The sequence below is a fragment of the Gorilla gorilla genome, chromosome 3, assembly GCF_029281585.2.
Source record: "Gorilla gorilla gorilla isolate KB3781 chromosome 3, NHGRI_mGorGor1-v2.1_pri, whole genome shotgun sequence".
NCBI lineage: Eukaryota > Metazoa > Chordata > Mammalia > Primates > Hominidae > Gorilla > Gorilla gorilla.
This window is the reverse complement of record NC_073227.2, coordinates 114,869,748-114,894,313: the sequence shown is the minus strand read 5'-3', so window position 1 is coordinate 114,894,313 and position 24,566 is coordinate 114,869,748. Positions and strand designations below refer to the sequence as shown.

The following is a 24,566-nucleotide window of genomic DNA, read 5'->3' as shown; positions in this document are numbered from 1 at the left end:
CATGCTTCAAAATAATTATGTAAACACAGACAAAAAAAATGAACAAATGTTAGTAAAAATTCTACTACACTGTTATAATCAAGACAACAGTTTTGTTCCCCCATCCCACAAAACACTGAAAACTATTTTATGTATTAATGCTAATTCAAGTATCAAGTGACTGAAAGATCCACTATTTTTTAAAAGGACAAGGTTTCATAAAAATCATTTAAACATGAATCCAAATTCTTATTATGTTCTTAACAAAGGACAGAAAGCAATCAGATGTAAAATGTAGAAATAGATCATTTTAGAATCACTTAAAATCAGAAGAGAATAAGAGAAAAATCTTTCAGTCTCACATAACAGAAGTATATATTAATAGCAAGTACAATTTCTCACATGAATTATCCTGAATCATATGTTATAAAAGAATAATATGCCATTTGAAATTTTTCTTGTTTCTTAGTAGCGACTATGATGAAAAATGTAGGAAGCACAGTGGATCATAAATAATGAGCTATCACTCAATTTTCTTACTCTCTCCTGTCCCTCATTAATACCACCCTCATTCACAAGCAAGTTCCAGTAACTTCAGAAGTGATTTGTGGGAATTCCATAGCTCTGTATTATCAGTGACATAATTATTGCCCAGAAGGCGTGTCTGATAAGACATGGTAAAGGAACTAAGTTAGTGACACCTGAAGTGGAAGAACCTCAAAACATAATTCATTCACATAGCCTATTAAGTGCAGAATCATTAACAACACATTCATATTACAGTAGGGATAGAAAAGACTAAAGTATAAACTGTATAGTTTGCCAAAGAACACACTGTAGCATTATTCAGTTCTGCAATGATGTTTAGTCAGAGTAAGTAACAATTCATTATAAACATAGTAAGAAAAACTGCCTACCAGTTTTAACGCTAAACTGGTCAGTGTTGCTATATTTCCACATGTCAAAATCAGTTTCATAAACTCAGAGGGTTGAGTTACACTGAGTGAGGGTGAGATGCAGGATTAAGTTGATCTCAATAGTTTGCTTGTATTTACTCTTCTGTAGCCACAATGCACAGCATTCTCTCCTCTGCCTTGTTATTTTAAGTAGCAGGGAAATAGTTTTGCAAAATAACCTCATCCTGAACAGAGTTGCGTTTTAGATGTATATTTAAACATTTTAAAGTTTAGGAAAAATGTTTTATATTAATATGAAGTTAAATGGGGGCAAATGTTCAATGGTGTGGTGGAGCGGCAGCAAGCGGAGGGTTGACTGATTTCAACCTAAAGGTAACAATTTGAGTATGTCAAATAAATATTTTTACATATTTTAGAAAATGTGCCCAAATGGAATAGTCCATCATACACAGCAGTGGTAAATGTGCTAACATGATAGCCAGGTGATCTGGTTTCTCATACTGGCTGTGCTGCCCACTTTCCCCCATGCCCTGGGCAAACTGCAATCTACAGAAGCCTCATTTTCCTCAACAGTGAAATCAATGACAATTTCTCTGTCTTTCAGACTTCCTCTAAGGGTTTATGTTTAGCATATTTGAAGGCACTTTGAAAACTACACAAATACAGGTTTATTGTTGGAATAGATTCCCCAACCGCTCAAAATAAAAAAGGGAATATCTAACCTAATTGTAATATATGCACATCAATTGATTCACATAGCTTCAATTCAATTTCTATAATCATTAAGAATAAATATTAATTCAAAGCCATAGAAATAAGCCCAAGTCACAAGCAGATGATATAGGGAAAGGCACATCAAAATTTGGCTTCAAAAGACCTAGGCTCAAATCTTAGCTCTATTAATTATAAGATGTGTGACTTGAGAAAGGTATGTAATCTCTTGGCATGAGAGTTTAAAGACTCAAATCACATAATGCATTTAGAAACACCTAGAACAATGCATAGTAATACCTAACAGATTAATGAATCTTAATCTTGAATTAAAAAAAAATTCTATCTAACCTAAATGTTTATTTTTCCAAACGCCATTCTCCCCCTTTACAAGTCTAACATTTTTACACTGGAATCTAGTAACTAGCCTAAGTCTCCGTCCAGAAAAATTTAACTTTAAATGGACAAAACATAAAACAGGGTTTGGGGATGTTTACACTGGTATGCAACATTCCTATATATAAAAAACATAAAACTGTTCAATTAGGGAGACCACAACTACATTGGAATGAAGTTGCTCTGATAATTCAGTAGTTAATTCTCTTGGATGTGTCCCAAGATAGATACTTCGAATTTCCAATACTACTTTATGGTGTGATGCTAAAAAAACTTTTAGTACACGTTCAGAATAACCATAAGTTAATTAATAAAATTATTTTAAGTTCTTATCTAATGTGATTTTTGCCTGTTTTTAAAGCTAGTAATCATGAGCCAGTGTAGTGTCAATACCAATGGAACACAAAAGTGAGGTTTGAAAGTTATACCACAGTGATTCCCAACATCTACACCAATGGTGACATTTAATCAGTTGCTATTTATCTCTCTTAACGAATTTCAAAGATGTGTGGACTTTCTATTATCCACTGACACACAACTGTACATATAGAGGTCTGAACCTGCCAGCAACATTGAATTAAAACTCTAGAAAAATCATAAAGGTTCTTAAGAGACTTTACCATCAGCTTTTGACACTGATTTGGACATCAACTCAGTTTTACATGTTATTCACTAGTGGTATAAATGTTTATGCTTTCTCTTCTATCTTTGTGTTCTACCAGTCTTGACTGATATAAATTACTTTTTCCCAAGCACTGCTTCTTTTAAACCAATACATAGTAAAACCCACATACATTTTATGACTTATGTTAAACACTACTATTTATTACTATAAAGCAATTCACCACAACATAGCAATGCAAACCAAGCTTACTGAAAATACTAAATGTGGTTATTCTAAATTACAGCTCTTTTGCAAAATTTAACTTAATTTTGCAAAAATCAGGCATTCATGCTGTTTACTCATATATAAATCACCATATTTCCTCTCCAGTAATGTGGATACTAACTTTGTCACTTGTGTTTTCTGCAAAGAGAAAAGTATTTTAAAATATTACTACCACATCATTTTTTTTTAATCTTCCAAGGCCAGGTTCTTCAAAATATCACACAGGAGCTGTTAGAAGAAATTTCAGTCCAACAAAATTAAAATTATTATAAGATACTAAACGACTTACCTCTTGAAAGCAGTGGCACATTATAATGCAAGGATATATGGAAAGGGAAAAGGTAAATCACTTAAACTACTTGATGCAAAACAGCAATCCTTCCAGTTTGAAATATAAAGTCCCATTTGGCTCTTAGTAGAGTAAGGAGAGTAGTAAAGAAAACAGCCAGCTATGACCAATAATTTGTACATACAGAAGAAAGATTTAAATTTTCTTAACATGCCTTAATCCTTACTCATAAGAAGGAACAGGAATGCTTACATACTATTAATTTAAGATATTCTAAAAATATCGACGTTATGTACAGATTTCATGCTATTAGGATGAACAGCTAATTATTTCTTAGTAATGATGCTTCATTAATAAGCATCTGTTTATGTCTGTTTATCAATGCTATATAAATTTGTGTGGAATAGCTATCAAACTAGCTTAAAAACTAAAAACTAATAGTCCTCCTGGTGCTTTGAGGAAAAAGACAACCTAAGCATTTAACTTTACATCCTTCTGAACTCTTAAATTTTTGGTCATTGGTATGTATTATTTTTTAAATTAAAAAATAACTAATATAAATATAAGGTAACAACTCTCAACTTTAAAAGAGTTTTGTTGTAGGTATTTTGCAACATTATAAAAATCTGGGAAATATAATAGTAACAAGTTTGACACTGAATCCAGAAAAAGTTTGACAACTTATGCAAAAAATGCATCCATTAATAGCACAAAACACCTACTCTTCAAAATGACACATCACTGACTAGTAAAGTGTGTAATTTATTTTTATTTCTCAATCTAAATATTGTGAACGAAAGGGCGCTACCAATGTGTCTCAGAGTTTCAGACAACACACCTTATTTTCAGAGTAATCAAGTTTTTATTGTCCTAATATCTAGACACTTGAAATCAAGCTATTTTTAAATACACCCAGTTTGCAAATGCAAAGCAGTAACTTGCCTGAAAATGATGCAAAATATGTAGTAATCTCTTTTCTCCTGAATTTTGCACAGTGCTGGACAGCAGGCATGTGCTTAATAAACACTGCCAATTGATTAAGAAGCCATCATAAAGGCTCTATAATACTGCCTAGTTTCAGTTTAAAAATAATAAGCTTTAAATCATTTCAAGTTTTATCACCAAAGCTGTGCTTATAAAACACAAAACTTAAGCTTGGTATTTTCAGATGTTTTAAATGCAGTACTTTTCCATAACCTGTTTGCTTTTACCTCTACAACTTTCTATTAAGAAGAGTTTTTTATGAGATTTCAAGAAGCACTAGTAGAAAAGATTTTAGTTAAGACACTTCCTTCAATGGATGTTTTTCTACTGAACTTGGAATTTAATAAACATAGTAAACTTCTGTTTTAGTCTTCTGTGTGGCTTGCATTTGACAGACAGCATCTTTCTTTGCAGGATATCTACTCTGATTACTCGAAAATCTATTGTCTTAAAATAAACATACTAAAAAAAAAAAAAAAAAAAAAAAAAGATTACGACCAAACACTCCTGAACACTCCATACTGTTTCTCTTCCTCACATGAAAGAAAAAATAACATTCTTTTTTGAAGGATACTAGTTTTCCTCAATATATATATTTATATCAGAACTTTAGAAAGCCACCCACAACCTCAAGACCGTATGTACAGCCCAGGAGCTGTTCTTCTAGAGCTCCTGCTCTCCCTCTCTCAGCAGCAGCCTGGAGTTTTGCCACCTTCTCTTTCAAAGCCCCAAAGTTGCCATGGCAGCAGTGCTACAGAAAGCACAGCCTCTTCATTACAGGAATTAACATTCAGAAGGGATTATCTCAGAGAATGGACCTAGCCACACAAGTATTTTAATTATATTTTCCTGGGAACTGGCATTGGTAGAAACCATCAGGCCTGTAGACTATTTCCCTTTGTCTTCCTTTTAAGGTACATTTTTGTCACAATAAATCTGATCAAAATGATTTTACATAAATGACTGCCTTAAAGTATCATCCTGAATTCCAAAAGCAATAAAATGACCATCATTATTCTCTCTCTTTTCTTTAGTTTTTTCTTTGCAAGTAGGATTACATTATAGAAAAGAATTATTTTTAAAAAAGATACTGTACATAACCTCTCACGGCCAACTTAAATCCTTGCTCCTCAACATAAATTTCTGACTATCTGATAACATTATATTTGAACTGAAAGTGTTAAAAAAAAAAAAAAATAATTGAAGGTTGCTGAAAAACAGATGTGTGATCTTATAACTATGTGTAGTTCAAATAAGTTAATAACTTCAACCAATTTTTTTAATAAAAAGATACCCCCAAAAGGGAAAAACGATAAGAAACAGATTTTCAAAGTGTTCTGCTAACATTGTATGTTTAGTGTCCAATGGCTTAAATTTACTCATTTCAGAAAACGTTTACAATGAAAGTATTTTATAATTTGCTTCTAATGCTTTCTAAGCATGCCTTGTTGTTTCATTACTGTCTGCTTTTAAAGAATAAATTCTGACTTAAACTTATCTGAAAACAATGTTGTTAGCTCTCTGCTCTAAGCTAATGCTTCACATATAGACATGAGTCAAAAGTGGACTGGTTTTCCTAAGATTACCTCCTAGAAAAATAACCCCTTACAAATTCATGATTTCCCCTCTCCTTACGATGAGCTGTGTAAGGTGACAGCAACTGTAACCACTGTTTGAACTTTTGGTGGCCTATTTAAAAGAATGAAAAAATTGAGGGAGAAAGATTCAAGATTTGCCTTGCATTACAAGTGCCAGCTGCTCAATGCTGTGTCGGGACTTACAAAAAATGAGTTACAGAGATGTTACATGGTTCAGAACATGTCAAAATGCACAAGTAGCTTTTGAATAAGTGATAATTGCTCTGCAGAAAGTACCCTATGTATATAAAGGCCATATGTTAATGAGGCAAATAATACTTCATCTCCCTTCCTTCAAAGAAAGTTGGTTTTGGGGGAGAGGAATGTAGAGTATTTCCTGGAAATTACCTGAAAGAAGAGTTTTAGTAAGAGCAGAAAGCACCCTTAGCCACCTACCCATTTTGCTGTTTACTGTCACCCTGGGATCCTCTTCTCTGTCCCTCTGCTAGCTCCTGAGAAGTCTCGGAACACACGCTGGTGACTGTGGGCTGCCGTGGGACATTAACTGCAGTTTTACCAGCGCTCAGTGCAGATGGAGACTGGTCAGCACTAAGATTGGCATTAGCATGCAGTCCAGATGCAGCGAACAGGGGAGGAGTGACGGCAGCCACGGGTGAAGGGGAAGCATGTGATGAGGTGGTCGCATGGGCTGGGGTGAAGGCAGACGATGGTGATGGGATGGATGTGACTTTTGGTGAAGACACAGAACCAAAAGGCCGTGGTGCCTTATTGTAGGCCATGTTGTTTGTGGAAGTGACTTTGGACACAGCAGGAGATGTAATGGGCACAGGTTTAACTACTTCTTTAGGTTCTCCCTATGTAAAACAAAAATAAACATACACAAAACCACACCAAACACATGCAAAATATATTTCACCGAAAAGAACACAGAGCTGATTTTTTAAAAGACAAACACAATCAGGTTAGCAGCTCAAACATCATGTTTCCAGATAAAAACAATGGGCTGATAAAGCATAACATGCATGCTAACTAGTCCCAACATGCATAACACAGATGCACACATTAGGTATAATTTTTAAAAATAAAAATGAAAGTAGTTTCAAAATATTTCGGAAATACAGCAGGAAAACTATCAGAAAGCCTAAAGCCCCTCATCAGTGTCAACCTAGGCATATTCCAAAGGAAAAATGTTTAAATACCCTACAATAAACAAAACATTGCTAACTGAGGTGTTTTTTATGTTAAAATATCCAAAGCCCATCTTTCCATCTTTCAAAGCCCATAGTCCCATTTTTCAAACATGTTTCATTTCTCTCCAGAGTGGAATCATTTGTTTCACGCAGAAGGAGCAGCACATTTCTAACTCTTTAAGTTTAAAAAAACAAAAAACACAGGGAATAAGATAATTTTCACCTAACTCAGGAATGTGCAAACTCTAATTAATCTTAAAGAATTTGAAAAAAAAAAAAAACTTTAAAAAGCAAGCAAATAAAACAAAATCCTTTCTTTCCTGTAATCCACCTCCATTTCTCTCTCTGAATGTTTTAAGATATGATTCAGAGATAGAATAAAATTCTTTTCCTTTTCCAAAATAAATATTTAATAGTTACATGAAGAAAAAAAAATCTTCAATATTTCCCCATCGTCAGCAGCCAAAGAAAAAACAACTAGTAAGAAAGGTCAATTCCTCCTAAAATTACCAGAATTTTTATTTGCCAATCCTTATTCCAAAGCATATTTAAAGTTAAACAAAATCAGACTAAGCTTCTACAACATTCAAGAATAAATCCCAGGAGGGGGGATAGCTCAGAGGTAGAGCATTAGACTTCAGATCAAGAATAAATCCCTATTCCACCCTACCATATCAAAAGAAAAAATCAAATTTTTGAAAAATCATACAATGGTGGTTCTACTGTTTAATTTTAAGAAAAAAGGTAATCTCAATTCACCTGTTTTTTTTTTTTTTTTTTTTTTTTTTTGAGACAGGAGTCTTGCTCTGTCACCGAGGCTGGAGTGCAGTGGTGTGATCTCAGCTCACTGTAACCTCCATTTCCCGGGTTCAAGTGATTCTCCCACCTCAGCCTCCTGGCTAGCTGGGACTACAGATGCGTGACACCATGCCCAGCTAATTTTTGTATTTTCAATAGAGATGAAGTATCACCATGTTGGCCAGGCTGGTCTCGAACTTCTGACCTCAGGTGATCCGCCTGCCTCGGCCTCCCAAAAAGATGGGATTACAGGCGTGAGCCACCGCGTGCAGCCTCAATTCATCTTATAGGAAGAAGAAAACTAATTGAGAAAAATAAGTAGCTTAGTGCCCACACGAATCAATACAGGTTGAGTATCCCTTATTTAGACAGCTTGGGACCAGAAGCATTCAGATTTCAGATATTCTCAGATTTTTGAATCTTTGTAGAATGCAGGAGCATCCCTAATCCAAGAATCCAAAATCTGAAATGCTGCAATGGTCATGTGAGCATGTCAGTGTTCAGAAAGTTTGGGATTTTGGAGCATTTTGGATTTTCTAATTAGGGATGCTCAATCTGTATAATAAGTAGTTCAATAAATAGGCACAGATAAAATTAGGGAGAAAGCCCCCAAAAGCATAAAACAGATATATATGAATAATGGTTTGAAATTATTTTGAAGACATATATGCAAGAAGAGGGATACTTGCCAATAACCTAAGAATACTCTGAAATGTAATTAAGCACTTATTAATAAAATGTTATTAAAGACTTATTGTGATATTAATTTTCAGTAACCACTTATTTATTCTCTTTAGAAAATATAAGGATTTGGATAAAGATAGGCACATCAAAAGTGAATAGAAATGTAAGAAATCTGACATAAGTTATTATAACATATGGCTTTGGAAATAATGTTTTATAACATGTATAATTACAAATGGTATGTGCTGATCTCCATTTCCCTACTCATCTCCGAAGAAAAAGAACTACAAGGAAAATTGTACTGAGACTATAAATTAAATGAATGTCAGTATGGTCTGAGACAGAAATGGGAATTACAGTAGCTCAGCAAGGACAATCAAATGATACTCTGGGTGCTAGCTTAAAAACACACCTTTTGAACAGGAACCGGCTCAGGCTTGGGTGTAGCAGATGCTCTGAGGAAAAAAAGAAAGAAAAAGAAAAAAAAAATGAATTTGTATAAACTTGCAGACTTCTTAATGGAATTTTTACTATTATAAGCCTTAATATACTGAATCACTGGAATTTATCGTTTCATAATTCATAGTTTTTACTATTCACAATCTTCTAATTCATTCATGTAAGTCAAATGCTGCAAGATTCAACATTTTACACACTAGTTATTCAATAGCAGTCTCCGGTTCTCTACAAATTCAACTGAGGAATGACAAACATCAATCCTGTTTGTGAGTGCACCCATGTTTAATCGTTAAGGATACCCCCCACCTAAAAGGGTAAAGTATAATAAACATGATCTTCTGATCTTTGAGTGGCTCCTCAACCATCTAATCTGACTCCTATCTCCAACAGTATCTGTCTTTTCTCCTAACATCCCTGAACAACATCCACACGATATTGGGTCTCTGTGAAGATGCTGAATACATTCTAGTTGAATTGGGTCAATGAATGAATATTTATTCTGTATTCCTATTCTCAAGTGTCTATGCAAGTTAATACATTTAATTTGCTAAAAGTAAACTGTAGGTCCTTCTACTAGACTATAATTTCAGAGAAGGCAATGACCATGCCCCATCTGTGTCTGTATCAGCACAGTGTCTGGAATGTAACAGGTCATCAGTAATAAGTGTGGAAAAGAGAGAGTGAAGAAAAAGACAAAAATCCATGTATATAACTTGACTATTTCCAAATTCAAATTAATTTTTATTTTAAATATATGCTTTTTGTACTGTGTTATTATTGTGCCTTTGGTTAGCATGGGCTCAACAGTAACAATAATTGGTTTGGAACAATTATCTCATATAATCTTAACCATACCCAAGTAAAACCTATGGTTATCCTAATTTTTCAGAGAAGAAACTTCAAAAGAAGTGTAGGTAAATTGCTTAAGATGGAGCTGAGGCCCACCACTGTTAAATATAACAATATACTGTTTGTATTCATGGACAGGAACTAAATGACTGGGAAAGCCTCTAATGTTTTAAAGCCTATTTACTTAGTGTTAAGGTATAGGTTATGTTTAATATGCCAGTAGCAATATGATTCCACTCATATCACACTAGCTGGAGGATAACACACCAAGCACAGAATTCAAGAAATGTAAGCATAGCAGGTAAATACTAAGTGATGATCATTTTAAGCTATAAACCATGAGCTTGTTTTACTTTAAAGACAACAGATCACAAACAGAAGACACTAGCACAGGATATTCGGTCTCTATGAGTATAATCTAATAATGAACTCTGATCAACATTTTTAGCAGCAACTGAATTTTCCAAAAACAGTTAATTTGGTTAGCTATGGCAAGCACTGAGAATTGGCTAACCTAATGAGAGGTAGCAATGGATGTTAATATTCAGTTACTGCAATACAGATTACACTCTGTGCAGTTGCACAACCTTCTATGTGTACTATTTAATAGACAACTTCTCTTTTAGCTTGTAGGGTTATTATAATGAGCAAAGGAAACAAGTTCAAGTAAAGAACAGTGAATTCCAGTGAATAAGGAAACCTATTTCTCAAAATTAGAATTGTTGTAATTGTCTTCCTTTTCTTTCGACAAATATTGAGCATCTTTTACTTTAACAATGTCATAGATCACATAAAAACAATAATTTTTAAAGGATGTTTAAAAAATTGAGGTATAATTATGAAAAAAATTCTTCCTACATTTTCTCTTCAAATCCTGGCAAATATACAATGGGATAACAGATCCCCTTTGAACTACAGTGATCATCACAAGTCACTTTTGTGTAGTGTGAGTTTCAAACCAGCAGAGAGAGACCTTGGCAACGGCTCTGTGCTATGGGCTCAACAATTTTCTTATTGTTCACCCTCCTTGGTGTGAAGCCACTGTTCAGGAGTAAGTCACGACGGTGATATACCAGTGCCTCAGCCCAGTAGTATCCTCAGTTCATGAAATTCAAAGAACAAAGCCATCAATGTGGCTAGAACAATCTATTCGAAGTTGATTGACTTTTGTAAAAGTAGTATCCAAAATAAAAATCCCTGATGCATTATAACCAGTTTCAGAACCTCTACCTGAACAGTTGAAAGGAGTTTTAAGTGATAACTGACTATATTAAAAACTAAAATTGTGATGTACCGGTTAGAATAATGTATAGGAAAAATTATGCCACAAATAAACAGCAGTCTTATCAAGAATTAGATGCCAATGAATCAAGCTAAACTGCATCTTTTGAATACCCAATGCAGTGTTATACTTAAGGTATATTTTTAACTAATTAATGTAGTTTCCTAAAACTGCTTTATAAAATAACATGTTTTTTAGTTAATAAGGTTCCGAATGTTCGCATTAGTGTTTAAGAATGAGGAACTAGACAATAGAACTAGAATGATAAAGATTATGCACATTACTCATTATGTCTTGGGTGACTCCCTCAAGCATCTAATATACTTAACTCGTAAACAATTATACAGAAAAAAAGGAGGGTGTTTGCCTCATCTTCTATGAGATGAGCTCTTGTCTAAGTTTCCCACAGCATGGCCATCTTTGGATCCACTGACCTTGGGACCCATAAACACTAGGGTACATCATTAATCACATTAATTGCAAAGTTGTCAATCTGTAATAACAAAGCAACTCTAGAAGGAAAAAAGTGAGCACTCAAGAGTGCAGAAGGATGTCTTTCTAAACAGTTTCCTCACACTTTATTGCATATTCAGCTAGTCTACTGTCCCAAATACTCAAACCTTAAGCATTTAAATCACTATGGCAATGTATTAGGTTTTTCTAAATGGTTTGAGATTATGTAAAGATTCTATTTCCTATAAACAAAAGTACAAAATAGTTATATATCAGCATATTATAACAGTTTGTGGCTTATAAAAGACTGTACTCTTCACATACACATGCACTCACTCACACACTCACTCCTTTTCTCCCTCTTTGCATCTTCTCTATCTTACTATAGGAACTAATACGTACATCTTTTTTTCCTACAGAGAGAAAGAAATAACCCAAAGTTGGTCAGGCTTTTTGAAGAGTCAAAGAAAGAAGGAAAAAAGACAAAAGCAGCAGAATTGCTTTAGCCCATGTGAGTACCAGTGGCCCTCTGTGCCTGTGCTTGATTTTAAATTTGAGTGTGGCTCTGATATATATCCAGAACAGGCAGTTACCATTTGATAATTATAATACTTCTCTAAGCATATCTAATTATAATATATCTAATTATAATACTTCTTTAAGAATTATAATTATAATAATTCTGTAAGTAGGGTGAGTGCTTTTGTTGCAATAATCCTTTTCAGGTGGCCATGAAGGTTTATTAGGGTTTGAGAAGAAATTTTCATCAACCAGATAAAAGTCAAGCCAGAGAACCAATGGATGGAAGAAAGGAAGAAAATAAGAGGGTATTAGGGCAGAGTGTGAGTGATATCACCCCAATTTGTTATTTTAAAGTTCAAATGATTAATACTTAAATACCTGAAAATCACTAAGAAAGAAAGCATTTTGTCAAGTAGCAAGCAATTCAAGCAAATTTAAATTTAAGTAGCATAAGTGGAAACAAAGACTAACAGTTACCTTAAATTTATTCTATGTGCCAGGCACTCAGCCGCATATCCATATAACTATATTTTTCACTTATAATAATCTCATGATTTAGGTGTCATTCTCTCATTTTACAGATGAGAAACTCAAATGCAAAGGGGTAAAATTGGACAGGCACGCTGGCTTGTGCCTGTAATCAATCCAGCACTTTGGGAGGCTGAGGTGGGTGGATCACCTGAGGTCAGGAGTTTGAGACCAGCCTGGCCAACATGGTGAAACCCCATCTCTACTAAACATACAAAAATTAGCTGGACGTGGTAGCATGTGCCTGTAGTCTCAGCTACTTAGGAGGCTGAGGCAGGAGAACTGCTTGAACCTGGGAGGCAGAGGTTGCAGTGAGCCGAGATTGTGCCACTGCACTCCAGCAAGACTCTGTCTAAACAAACAAACAAACAAACAAACGAACGAACAAACAAACAAACGAAGGGGTAAAATGACTTTATCAAGTCATTCATCCAGTTTGGAGTGGGAGACTAGTTATCATCCCAAATGTTCTCCAAAGACCTTGCTCTTCAGCACAAATTGTTTGAATTTCTAAAATCAGTGTCAACCCAAGCAAAATGGCTTTCCAGTATCACCCTCTCTTCTAACTCCTCACCGTGGAGGGGGCCATTTTGTGGGAAGGGCACTTATTCCATATGGGTACAGGTCATCTCTAAAGGTAACCACAATCCAAAATTATATAGAATTGTGTCATGGAAGAATACGAATCAACAAAGATATCATTTCACTCAATGTGCCAAAAAAAAGAAGTCCAAAACAAAAATTACTGTGGGCACACCCCAAATTGACTTCATCATCTGGTGATATTCCATGTAAATTCATTTGGTCAAAGCCTCAATCTTCTAAAGTATTCCAACAAAGATACAACACTTAACTTGTTATCTCCTTAGGTACATTTATTTTAAAATATTAGTATATGACATATTTTTAAGAATAAGTGTTTTATATATCCTGTAATTTATTTGCATACATCTTTCTTAAAACTGTTTTCAAATTATGTGCAAAATTTCACAATATTCTATTTGATTTCAGAGGGAGAAAACTTATTGCTGTAATTCTACATTTATTTCCATAGTAACAGTTTTATGAGGGAAAAAAAATTATTTGCCCATTGTGCCTCATGTCCACACTCAAAAATAACTTCAGAATCTTTTAAAGAAAAAAAACCCATTTTTCTAAATAGTATTTATAAAATTTTTATATCAGAAAGAATGAAGAGATTACATAATTTTAGATGTATTCAAGAATAAAAGAAATTTCAAATTTAAGAGTAATTCATTATTACTATGGAAAAAATTTCATTACAGTGAAAATACCATTTCAATAAAGGGTTTCTATAAACAATCTATTCTATATGTCCCACTGTTGAGAAATGGCAAATTTTATTATACAGGGCCAGACAGTAAATATTTTAGTCTTTGTGTGTCAAATGATCTCAACTATTCAGCTCTGTCACTGTAGAAAGACACAGACAAAACCTAAATAAGTGACCATGGTTGTGTTCCAACAAAACTTTAGTAAAACCAAGCGGTGGGCAGGACTTGGCCTGTAAGCCATCATTTGACAGCCTCTAGTTTAGATCATGTTAAGGTTTTTATTATACCAAACGTTCTAGTAAGTAATTCTACATGACCATGCCTCTTTTGGTCTCTAAACCTCGTAATCATTCTGCACAATGCAAAGCCCTAATTATAATATGTTCAGATACTGATATAAGAAATGAAAGTGAAACGTATTATTCCTTCTGTGGTTGCAGGACACTACCTTTAAATTCTTCTTATCTCCTCTACCCAAAACTTTTACACTGTTTACAACTGTTTAGGTGATCCATCTGAACTTCCATACCACCCATTCAAATGAAATTCATACCACACAGCACTGATACTGAAGTTTGGTGAAGGGTCAGATTTAATATTATTGGACTAGAATAACATTTTAAGCACTACTTGTAACTCTGCTAGTCAGCACTTCAGTGCATTTGCTAATAAATGATAAAGAGTGCTAAAAACCTCTTTCATCCCTGCTTCTACATACTATAAATGGAGCTACTAGTAATTATTTTTTTAAAAAATCCTAAAAGAACAAGTGAAAAGGATGCACCCTGCATTTTTATGCAAGGGAAGAGACTGACAAGTATAATTCCCTTCTTTCCCATTATTTTCTACCAAAACTCTATATTTTTTAACAGTCATGAACTATACTATCTTTAGGAATGAAAAAAAAATCAATCTGTACTAGAATTGCATTCTCTGAAAACTTACTAAGGTCCAGTGGTAAGTAATTACTTCTACTTGATAGATTTTCTCTTCCAACTTCAATCAGGTAGATAAAAAATATATTTTTATCAACATAGTACTTCATTACTAATATAAAAGTAATAAAACTTGCAAAGCAAATAATCTGCCTGTGAAAAATTAAGAGTCTACATTTTATTGGCTCTTTTGTGACACTACTAAAATGCCCTTAAAACAAATATAGTTGGGAGGCCAAGGCGGGCGGATCACGAGGTCAGGAGATTGAGATCATCCTGGCTAACACGGTGAAACCCCGTCTCTACTAAAAATACAAACAAATTAGCCGGGTGTGGTGGCGGGCACCTGTAGTCCCAGCTACTCGGGAGGCTGAGGCAGGAGAATGGCGTGAACCGGGAGGCAGAGCTTGCAGTGAGCCGAGGTTGTGCCACTGCACTCCAGCCTGGGCGACAGAGCGAGACTCCGTCTCATAAAACAAACAAAGAAACAAACAAAAACCACCAAATATAGTTAAGATTCATATTAAGAGAATAAGCATCAATAACAGAACCATATTCAAAATTCTTTTTCACAGGCTTTAAACAATGTATATAAAATTAACTGCTTCAGGAAAACTTTGATAAAGGTCAGATGCTGAATGAGGGTCATATACAGGATAATAGTAGTATAAGCAAGCACAATTCATAATCTGAAGTTTGACTATTTATTTTTTTCTTCCTTTCAAGAAAAGCTTAGAGCCCTAAAGAGACAGAGTTCCCGCCTTTCATATTCAGGCCTTCTCTTACGAAGCTCTTTGTTGATACAGGAATTCTTTGAGGAATAGGACAAATAGCTGAATAAAGGTTGCATTAGGCAACATATAGTTTCTTTGTTGACATGAGGGTCATAATACCTCCCTTGCAGAACTGTTTTGAGGATGCAATGAGGTAATGTATGTAACATATCTGGTGGAGTGCTTGACACAGAGTAAGCAGTGATAGAAGGCACCTTCCCCGTAAGCAGATGACCTAAACTCTGGAGTTCTGGAAATTATTCTATTTCTGATTATATACTATTAGAATCAAATTACTAACAGGATCAATTTCAAGGAAAACAGTAACAACAAAAAAACCTAGAGATAAGCAAGAAAATATCACTTAATGAGTACCTACCAAATGCCAATAATTTCACTTGACCCATCATATAAATTATCTCATTTATTCTTCCTGACAAAGTAATATGTTCTCATTTTAAATATAGGAAACAGAAGCCCAAATAGGCTAATTTGACCAAAACTTAAATTTGAAAGTGGCAGAAGCCGGATTAGAACCCAAGTGGTCCAGAAGCCATATTATGCAGCCCTAACATTCTACCTGCTGGCTGCCTTCTGGAATAACATCAAAGAGAAAGTTATAAAATAACTTTGGTAAAGAATTTCAGAGTAATGGCTCCAAACAATGAATAACTACTTTCTATTAACAAACAGCTATTCATTTTCAATGACATGTTTATAGAATGCCATTTTTGGTTTAATTCAAGTAAACACAGAAGTTACTCATTGTATACAATATATACATATATGTCTATGTGTATTCAATATATACAGATACAAAATATATCTGCCTATCTATAGAGTGAACACTTTACAGACTGTACAATATGCACATAAATAAGAGATTAAGTTCTTCACAAAATTCCCAGTGAAAGCTCAGTAAGTAGATGCAAAAACAAAGAACAGGTTTCAGTCCATTGTTCTTTACTTTTCCAGAAAAGAGGAGTATTTTTTCCCTATACTAACAAGAAATCTCTAATAATTTCATTTTTCAGCAGGATGGGGTTGAAGGTTCCTTAGTGAATACCTTCTCTGATGCTAAATTGGGTGTTCTATTTAAAATAGTAACCAGCTTCTGACATTAGTAGTCATGCAGATCCCAAGATACCACATCACATAATCTTCTCGTGGGTCTTGAGAAAATGAAGGAAGTGGCATCATGGTCCCCATTACAACTGTCGATGGTGACATGCTACCAATAACAGAATGAATTAGATTTCAGGACTGATGTGTGCCCCATGATACAGGGGGCTGCATACTGAGCATGCAAGATTGACAGAAATAACTACGATGGTTCCTTCTAATTTTGTTTTGACTACACATTCATATAACTTCATATATACCTAATCACTGAATAATACATTTTTTATCGTGTTCAGCTCTTTTTGAATCAGCCTGTATTTTTATAAACATACAAACAAACACCCTTATGTTATAGTCAAAATCTAGCTCCTGTCAACCTGTTAATCCTGTAAGGATTAATATGGCCTTCTACATTACCAGAAATTATTTAACCAATCAACTTATCATTCCCAACTGGTAATTATTTTACCCAGCATCACTTCAAGTTCAAGGGCAACACTCATGCTGTGTCTTTTCCTTAAAACAATTTATTTCATTAATTTATTAATTAGTTCCACAAATATTTATTAAACCCATGATACAGAAGGCTCTGTTGTAGGAGGTGGGGCAATGGTAATGAATAAAACAGACGGGCTGGGCGTGGTGGCTCATGCCTGTAATCCCAGCACTTTGGGAGGCCGAGGCGGGCGGATCACGATGTCAGGAGATCAAGACCATCCTGGCTAACACGGTGAAACCCCGTCTCTACTAAAAATACAAAAAAATTAGCTGGGCGTGGTGGCACTCACCTGTAGTCCTAGCTACCTGGGAGGCTGAGGCAGGAGAATCGCTTGAACCCAGGAGGCGGAGGATGCAGTGAGCCGAGATGGCCCTACTGCACTCCAGCCTGGGCAACAAAGCAAGACTCTGTCTAAAAAAAAAAAAAAAAAAAAAAAAGAAAGATAAAATTCCTCCTTTGAAGGTGCTTACATCCATTTGAGAGAGGCAGACTAACAAGCAAAATATTTCACATGGTAGTAAGTGCCATGGAGCATAAGCAAGACACAGGAAAGGACACACTATTTTATACAAAAGGGTCAGAGAAGGCCTCTCTAATGAGGTGACCTCTGGACAGAAACCTGAAGTACGGAATTCCTGGCAGTCCAAATAGCAAGTGCAAAGTCCTGAGGCAGGAATGTACCAGTGGGGCTAGAAAGGTTCCAGGAAAAGCTGGGGAAAGCAGTGAGAGATAAAGCTGCAGAGATGGCTGGGGGCAGAACACATAAAGTACATGAACCCATTACAAGGAATTGGTCTTTTATTCTGAGTGAGATAGAAAAGTATTTCAAGGCCGGGCACGATGGCTCATGCTTGTAATCCCAGCACTTTGGGAGGCCAAGGGGGGTGGATCACAAGCTCAGGAGATCTAGACCATCCTGGCCAACATGGTGAAACCCTGTCTCTATTAAAAATACAAAAATTAGCCAGGTGTGGTGGCGCATGCCTGTAGTCCCAGCTACCCAGGAGGCTGAGGCAGGAGAATCGCTTGAACCTGGGAGGTGGAGGCTGTAGTAAGCCGAGACTGCACCTCTGCATTTCAGCCTGGGAGACAGAGTAAGACTCTGTCTCAAAACAGAAAAAAAAAAAAAAGAAAGAAAGAAAGAAAAAAAAAGAAAAACTGCTAAATGCAGTACTTCATTTTGGAAGAAGATTAAATCCAAATCTCAGTGTTAAGCAATAAATGATCTGTACAAGCCTACTTACTAAAAGAAAGGAAGAGAGAAGGAATAAAAACTGCCCCAAATCTTAAATATATTGTGATGAACAAAACACAAATAGAAAACAACAAAATATCTAATTTGTCTTCCATCTTTTCAAAGTATGAGACATGCTATTTGAGGTTCACCTTTATATGCACCCTGTCCTATGCTAATACCAGAGGCACATCTCTTTTTCTATTCCTGTCCAGGCTAAACACGTTAAATTGCAAACCTTTTTTGTAAAGTGAGTATTTTAAAGTATTTCAATAAAATTTAAGGGGATAAGTATTCCAGCATTCAACACAGCCTTATTAGGAAAAAAAAGTCAGTCTGCTATCTTCTGTGTAGAACACATGAAATGAAGATTCTTCACAATCTCAGCTTAGCTTTTTCCAGTTACATAACACTTAAAAAATAACTTTGGGTGAGTTTAGATATTTTTAAAAATCTGGAGTTATTCATAAGAATCAAGGAATTTAAAAATTAGTGACCAAATGTGGCTACTTTAGCCATACATAGGCCAAGTCTATCCTTGTTTAATAACTTCGAGATGAGCCTTTAATTTCACATTCATTAATAAGTACAATCTTGTCCAACATCCTTATCACCAAATCTCATATTATTAAATTAAGTCAAGGCATTCAAAGTGATAATAATATCTACATCTAAAAATAGGAACTTAAAAGCCAGCTAAATTTTCAAATATTTATTTTTACAACTTCTTATATTATTTGTGATTTATCTCACTCACATTTATACTATCACAGAACTGAAACTCATTCAACTGTTTATTAATAATCTTTATTTTTGTTTATAGAAAACTGAATTTTGCTTATAATAGAAGACTTGTTTATATTACTGATTGATAATTTAATGGATTTTGTTGAAAATTTAAGCAAATTAGAATCCCAAAGCTTTTCACTATTAAAGTATTAGTATCTTTTTTTCTAACAAGGGAACCATAGAAAACATAAATTATATTCTTCTTCTTCTGATACCTTTTCTATGTTACAGTTTAAAAACCTGAAACCACAGCCAATTAGCAACACATTATGTCTAATTCACCAAAAGGTAAGCTTCTTAAATTCCCAAGAGAATTAATGCACCCTCTCTCCACCACTCTTTGAATCTAATAGATTAAGAAATGACCTAAAATGCTGCTAAACATATACAAGTCACAACGTATGTTACTCACATCATGGAATCTCAACACCCAAACTGGACTATACTTGTTCAATGGGACAAATCCACTAAACAAAAACCTTGAGAACTGTGGCAATGTGAAATTGCTACAAAAGTTCCTAAATGCTTATTCTCAATTTCAGTGCTTATCTCCCTGCAGACCAGGAACAAACAGTTTAGACTGGTACCAGTCCAGGACCCACAGATTAAATAGCACTGACCTGGAAAACTGTTTTCACACTTTTATCACAGTGGGTATCAGAAATACATTTTGTATCATTATCTACCTAATACAAGTATGAAGCAATAACATACATATTTTCCTGTGGAACCCATTAAAATATACTATTTTTATTTGCAAAACAAAACAAACTAGCTGGGGGGAAAGGATGCTGGTCTTGACCCAAAAAAACTGAATATATAAGCCTCAGTTTGATAAACACCAACCTTGACTCAAAGGTGGAGATCTCAGAAAGGTCTGGAGGCCTGATAGGCCACATAATAAACAAGATGACTGGCTAATAGGGGTCACAAACAAATGTCCACTGAATTGCAGTGAAAAAGCCCACTCATAAAATACTATTAAACTATTTTAACTTTTAAAAAATTCTGCACGCAATGATATCCTCAAAGACATAAAATAAGCAGATCTACCAACAACACAACAATTAACGCAGAGCTCTGGCTAGTACACGTCTGCAAAGCTCATTGCCACCAAATTTGCTTCTGACATAATCAAAATTACTAAGAAGAACAGAAATGCTGACCATGGATTATGCTGACCATGGATTACTATATGTGTTGTTCCAACAATAACATCCTGTAGCAAGTGCTTATAAAACTGAACTAGACAAGAGAGATTTCCCCTCTTTGGTGATGACTAAAAATGTGAAGAAGCCAGACACTGATGCCTATCTCTTAAGATAAATAATCTGAAAAGTATTAGATTCCTTGGTGGGAGAAAAACATATCCTCTAATCTGAGTCTTCCTTACTTTGGCTCCAAGGATCCCCTAAAAGACTGCCAGAGAATGAGAATAGGAGATTCCTGTCATATTAATTTCCTCTTTTATTAGAGTCACAGAAAGATCTGAGACCTTGCAAAGGATAACAACCAGTGCATAGAAAAAAACACATGTTCCATGCTGTGATCTTTAAAAAACTACGATAAACGAAAAAGCACGCATATAACTCTAGCATCGAAGTTACTGACTCCTCTCAAGATAATGATCCGTTTCTCCCAGAACTATTTTGTAACTCTTTTGGCTGCTTTTCTAAAATGTTCTTGCTGAATACCAATGGTGAGTTTTTAATTCAAAAAACTTTCCCTTAATTAGCATTGTCTAACTGGAATAAGCTGTATCACTGTATCAGGGATTCTTGAGGAAGGGAAGGATCAATTGGCCCATAAGATCTCTTCAAGCTCAAGGGAACTTGAATAATACCACTACCACACAGCCTGTATCAGGCAGTGTTCTTCCTCATTCCGAAAATCTGTCTATATTAGCTAATTATTTTATTTTTCTCAGGAGTATACTATTTGTAACGAGGTGGAAGGAACTCAGAACAGACTGCCAAATAAACCCGACACTAATACTGACTTCAAAGACAAGCAAATCATAGGTATATTTTTTAAAAATCATCTAAGTTGGCTGGGCGCGGTGGCTCAAGCCTGTAATCCCAGCACTTTGGGAGGCCGAGGCGGGCGGATCATGAGGTCAGGAGATCAAGACCATCCTGGCTAACACGATGTAAACCCTGTCTCTACTAAAAATACAGAAAATTAGCTGGGCGTGGTGGCGGGCGCCTGTAGTCCCAACTACTCAGGAGGCTGAGGCAGGAGAATGGCGTGAACCCGGGAGGTGGAGCATGCAGTAAGCCAAGATTGCGCCACCGCACCCAGCCTGGGCAACAGCAAGACTTCGTCTCAAAACAAAACAAAACAAACATCTAAGTCTTAGCCTGGTTAATTTGATAAGTATAACACAGCCTCAAAAATGTCCAGTATTCCAGAGCTAAAAGCAGACTGCCCAGATTCTAACCCTAGCACCTCCATTTACTAGTTGTTCAACCTGGGACAAGTTACTTAACCTCTCAGTTTCCTTGCCTGTAAGATGGGAACAGTAATAACAAGGTATTTATAAGGTAATAACAATAAGGTACTTAGGACACTAAACCTAATATTGTTTTGTGAAAGCTACCTCACCAGACTTATTCCAGAAAATGTCAGTTATTGGCTGCCATGATAATGGGAGAGTATGCGAATAATGAGAAATGAAATAATTCAGGTCCAAATTATCCATAATATATAAAATCACCGCTAAGTTCCTAGAGTGAAACTAAAGTCCACCTGTCTTCTAAACAGTCTTCTCAACTAGCAACAATCCAGGGCTTGGTGGCAGCTACATTAGTTTCTGTAAAGTTCAATCAAAGAGAAAGCAGTTATATGTTCAATCACCAAGGTGAACTCAATGACTCCTTTTCTGAATTCCCCCCAGGCCCTTCACTGAATCCTAGGTACAAGGACAACAACTAGGCTCACCATGACCTAGAATTACATGCATTTGTCCCCAAAGGCAATGTTTAGGGGACAGTGTGGACCTTGGATGCTTCTGAACCACCACAATGATTGGCAATGGAGTCCACATAGATAAGAAACAGTCACGGGCTGGCCAGAGAAGAAGCTTTGCTCCTAATCCCCACAAAGAAATCCAACATATTAAAATTTTCTCTACAAGTGCTTCCAACTATTAAGTTCTATGAATAAAAACAGTTAAGATGACACAAATAGCCAAAGCCAAAAACATGTATATTACTGTGTATCCAACGTGTTTCTTCCTTTTTCATTTGCATCAATGGTTATAACCCAAAGGCCCAGTCATAATGGCAATAAAATACAATAATTGCAGAACAGAGTAGCAGCTGCATTCATGGACCACACCCAAGGCTGTGGGTGAGCTGCATACCACAATTAATGTTGAGATCCATATTTGAGGAAAATTGAACTTGCATTATAATCTTTGTTCCAGTTTCGACATGCACAACATCTAAGAGTTTGGCTTTCAACCATGGCCTTGTTTTCAGCCGTCTGTCACATAAAATTTCAATTTAGCATCTTACTGATCTTCTGTTTTCTAGGGAAACCTACCCCAAAGCAAACACTGGCATATGCTGATGCTTTAGTGTTCCAGCGAAAACAAGATGTAACATGATTCACTGCTCTTCTTGTTGAATCTCTGCCTTATGTGAGTTCTAAAGAGATCAGCAGTTAAATGTGCTAGAATATTGATGAGTATGGCTAGAAGAAGACAGAGCTATAGAAGAAATGTTTGACAATAGAGCAGCCTTGTAAAAATAGCACTAGATAGAAGGTCTGGTTCATATAATTACAACTTTCCATCTCAGAGCCACCAAAAACATCTGTTATAACCTAGATACTTGCTGTAGCCTATGTTCAATAAAATTGGATACTAAGAAACTAGTTTCTGAAATTTGACAAAATTCTCAGAAAATGCTTGAGAAATCAAAGAATCATAATAATATCTTTTTTATTTTTTCAGGTTTCATGATAGAAAACAGTAAGTTGGTCGATGTGAAACTAATCACAATTTCTTACTAGGCTAATCAAAATCCTTATCCTATATTTTCCTTAGTTTACCAAAAATAATGAGCATAAAAACCTACTCAACTTAAATTTATGATTGCTATAACTGAAATGCTTTAGACAAAAAAAAATTATCATAACTACTTTTAGAGGTAACCCAACACATGGTTTTATTAAAAACATTTAAGATCAACATCTACTTACATAACTTAGTTATGATTAAATTTTTTACTAACCCCCCTCCCTGCAACACACACACAAAAGAGATCATGACAGTTCATTTTACAGAAAAATGGAATACGGAACTGATTTATTATTTCAGCTAGAATAAAAAATAAAGCAACAAGAAAAACCAGAAAGCCCACATTTTTATCCCCCAACAATGTTAGCATTATAATCCTTAGTCATACTTGAATATAATTCAAGGTTCAGTATATAAAACAAATAAAAGCAAAGCTTCTTTGGTTAAAGTACAAGTATAGGCAGAAAACTCAGAATGTACTCTACTGGGCTGCTGTAACACCACCTTAGGATACCTCAAGACAGACTTTAATATAGTTGAACACTCATATGTAGACAGGAAAACGGAAATTCAGCAAGAATAGGTTGACTACTATTTTATTGCCCATTCTACCACAATTAAATGCTAGCCTTTTTTATCTATGCCTTGGTCTGCTCATTTGAGAGATGGCTATAATAATTTCCACTTCACCGTTACAGAGACAGCACAATATCAAGAAAATAAAGAATAGCATGAATTTTACTTAGAGCCAAGCAAGACTTAGGTCTCAATACCATCTTAACAACAATAAACTTGCCCAAGTTGATGCAAGGCTGGTTCAACATACGCAAATCAATAAACGTAATCCAGCATATAAACAGAACCAAAGACAAAAACCACGTGATTATCTCAATAGATGCAGAAAAGGCTTTTGACAAAATTCAACAGCCCTTGATGCTAAAAACTCTCAATAAATTAGGCATTGATGGGACGTATCTCAAAATAATAAGAGCTACTTATGACAAACCCACAGCCAATATCATACTGAATGGGCAAAAACTGGAAGCATTCCCTTTGAAAACTGGCACAAGACAGGGATGCCCTCTCTCACCACTCCTATTCAACATAGTGTTGGAAGTTCTGGCCAGGGCAATCAGGCAGGAGAAACAAATAAAGGGTATTCAATTAGGAAAAGAGGAAGTCAAATTGTCCCTGTTTGCAGATGACATGATTGCATATCTAGAAAACTCCATCGTCTCAGCCCAAAATCTCCTTAAGCTGATAAGCAACTTCAGCAAAGTCTCAGGATACAAAATCAATGTACAAAAACCACAAGCATTCTTATACACCAATAACAGACAAACAGAGAGCCAAATTATGAGTGAACT

At 35.3% G+C, this 24,566-nt stretch overlaps 1 protein-coding gene across 16 annotated transcripts in view; it reads right to left on the bottom strand.

Annotated features, from left to right (window-relative positions):
- The window catches only part of PDLIM5 (PDZ and LIM domain 5), a 216,555-nt gene that overhangs the window by 85,793 nt on the left and 106,196 nt on the right, over positions 1–24,566 (bottom strand). For 9 of the 16 annotated variants that reach the window (XM_055385648.2, XM_019025343.4, XM_055385652.2 and 6 more), the window contains exons 4-5: positions 8,848–8,890; positions 6,199–6,617 (exon numbers count right to left, since the gene is read on the bottom strand). The exons of 2 other annotated variants lie outside the window; for them this stretch is intronic. In XM_055385648.2, the coding sequence (XP_055241623.2) occupies positions 6,199–6,617; positions 8,848–8,890 (462 nt within the window). The remainder of the gene's footprint in view (positions 1–6,198; positions 6,618–8,847; positions 8,891–24,566) is intronic. 5 more of the 16 variants (XM_019025345.4, XM_019025348.4, XM_019025344.4 and 2 more) reach the window with 1 other exon arrangement.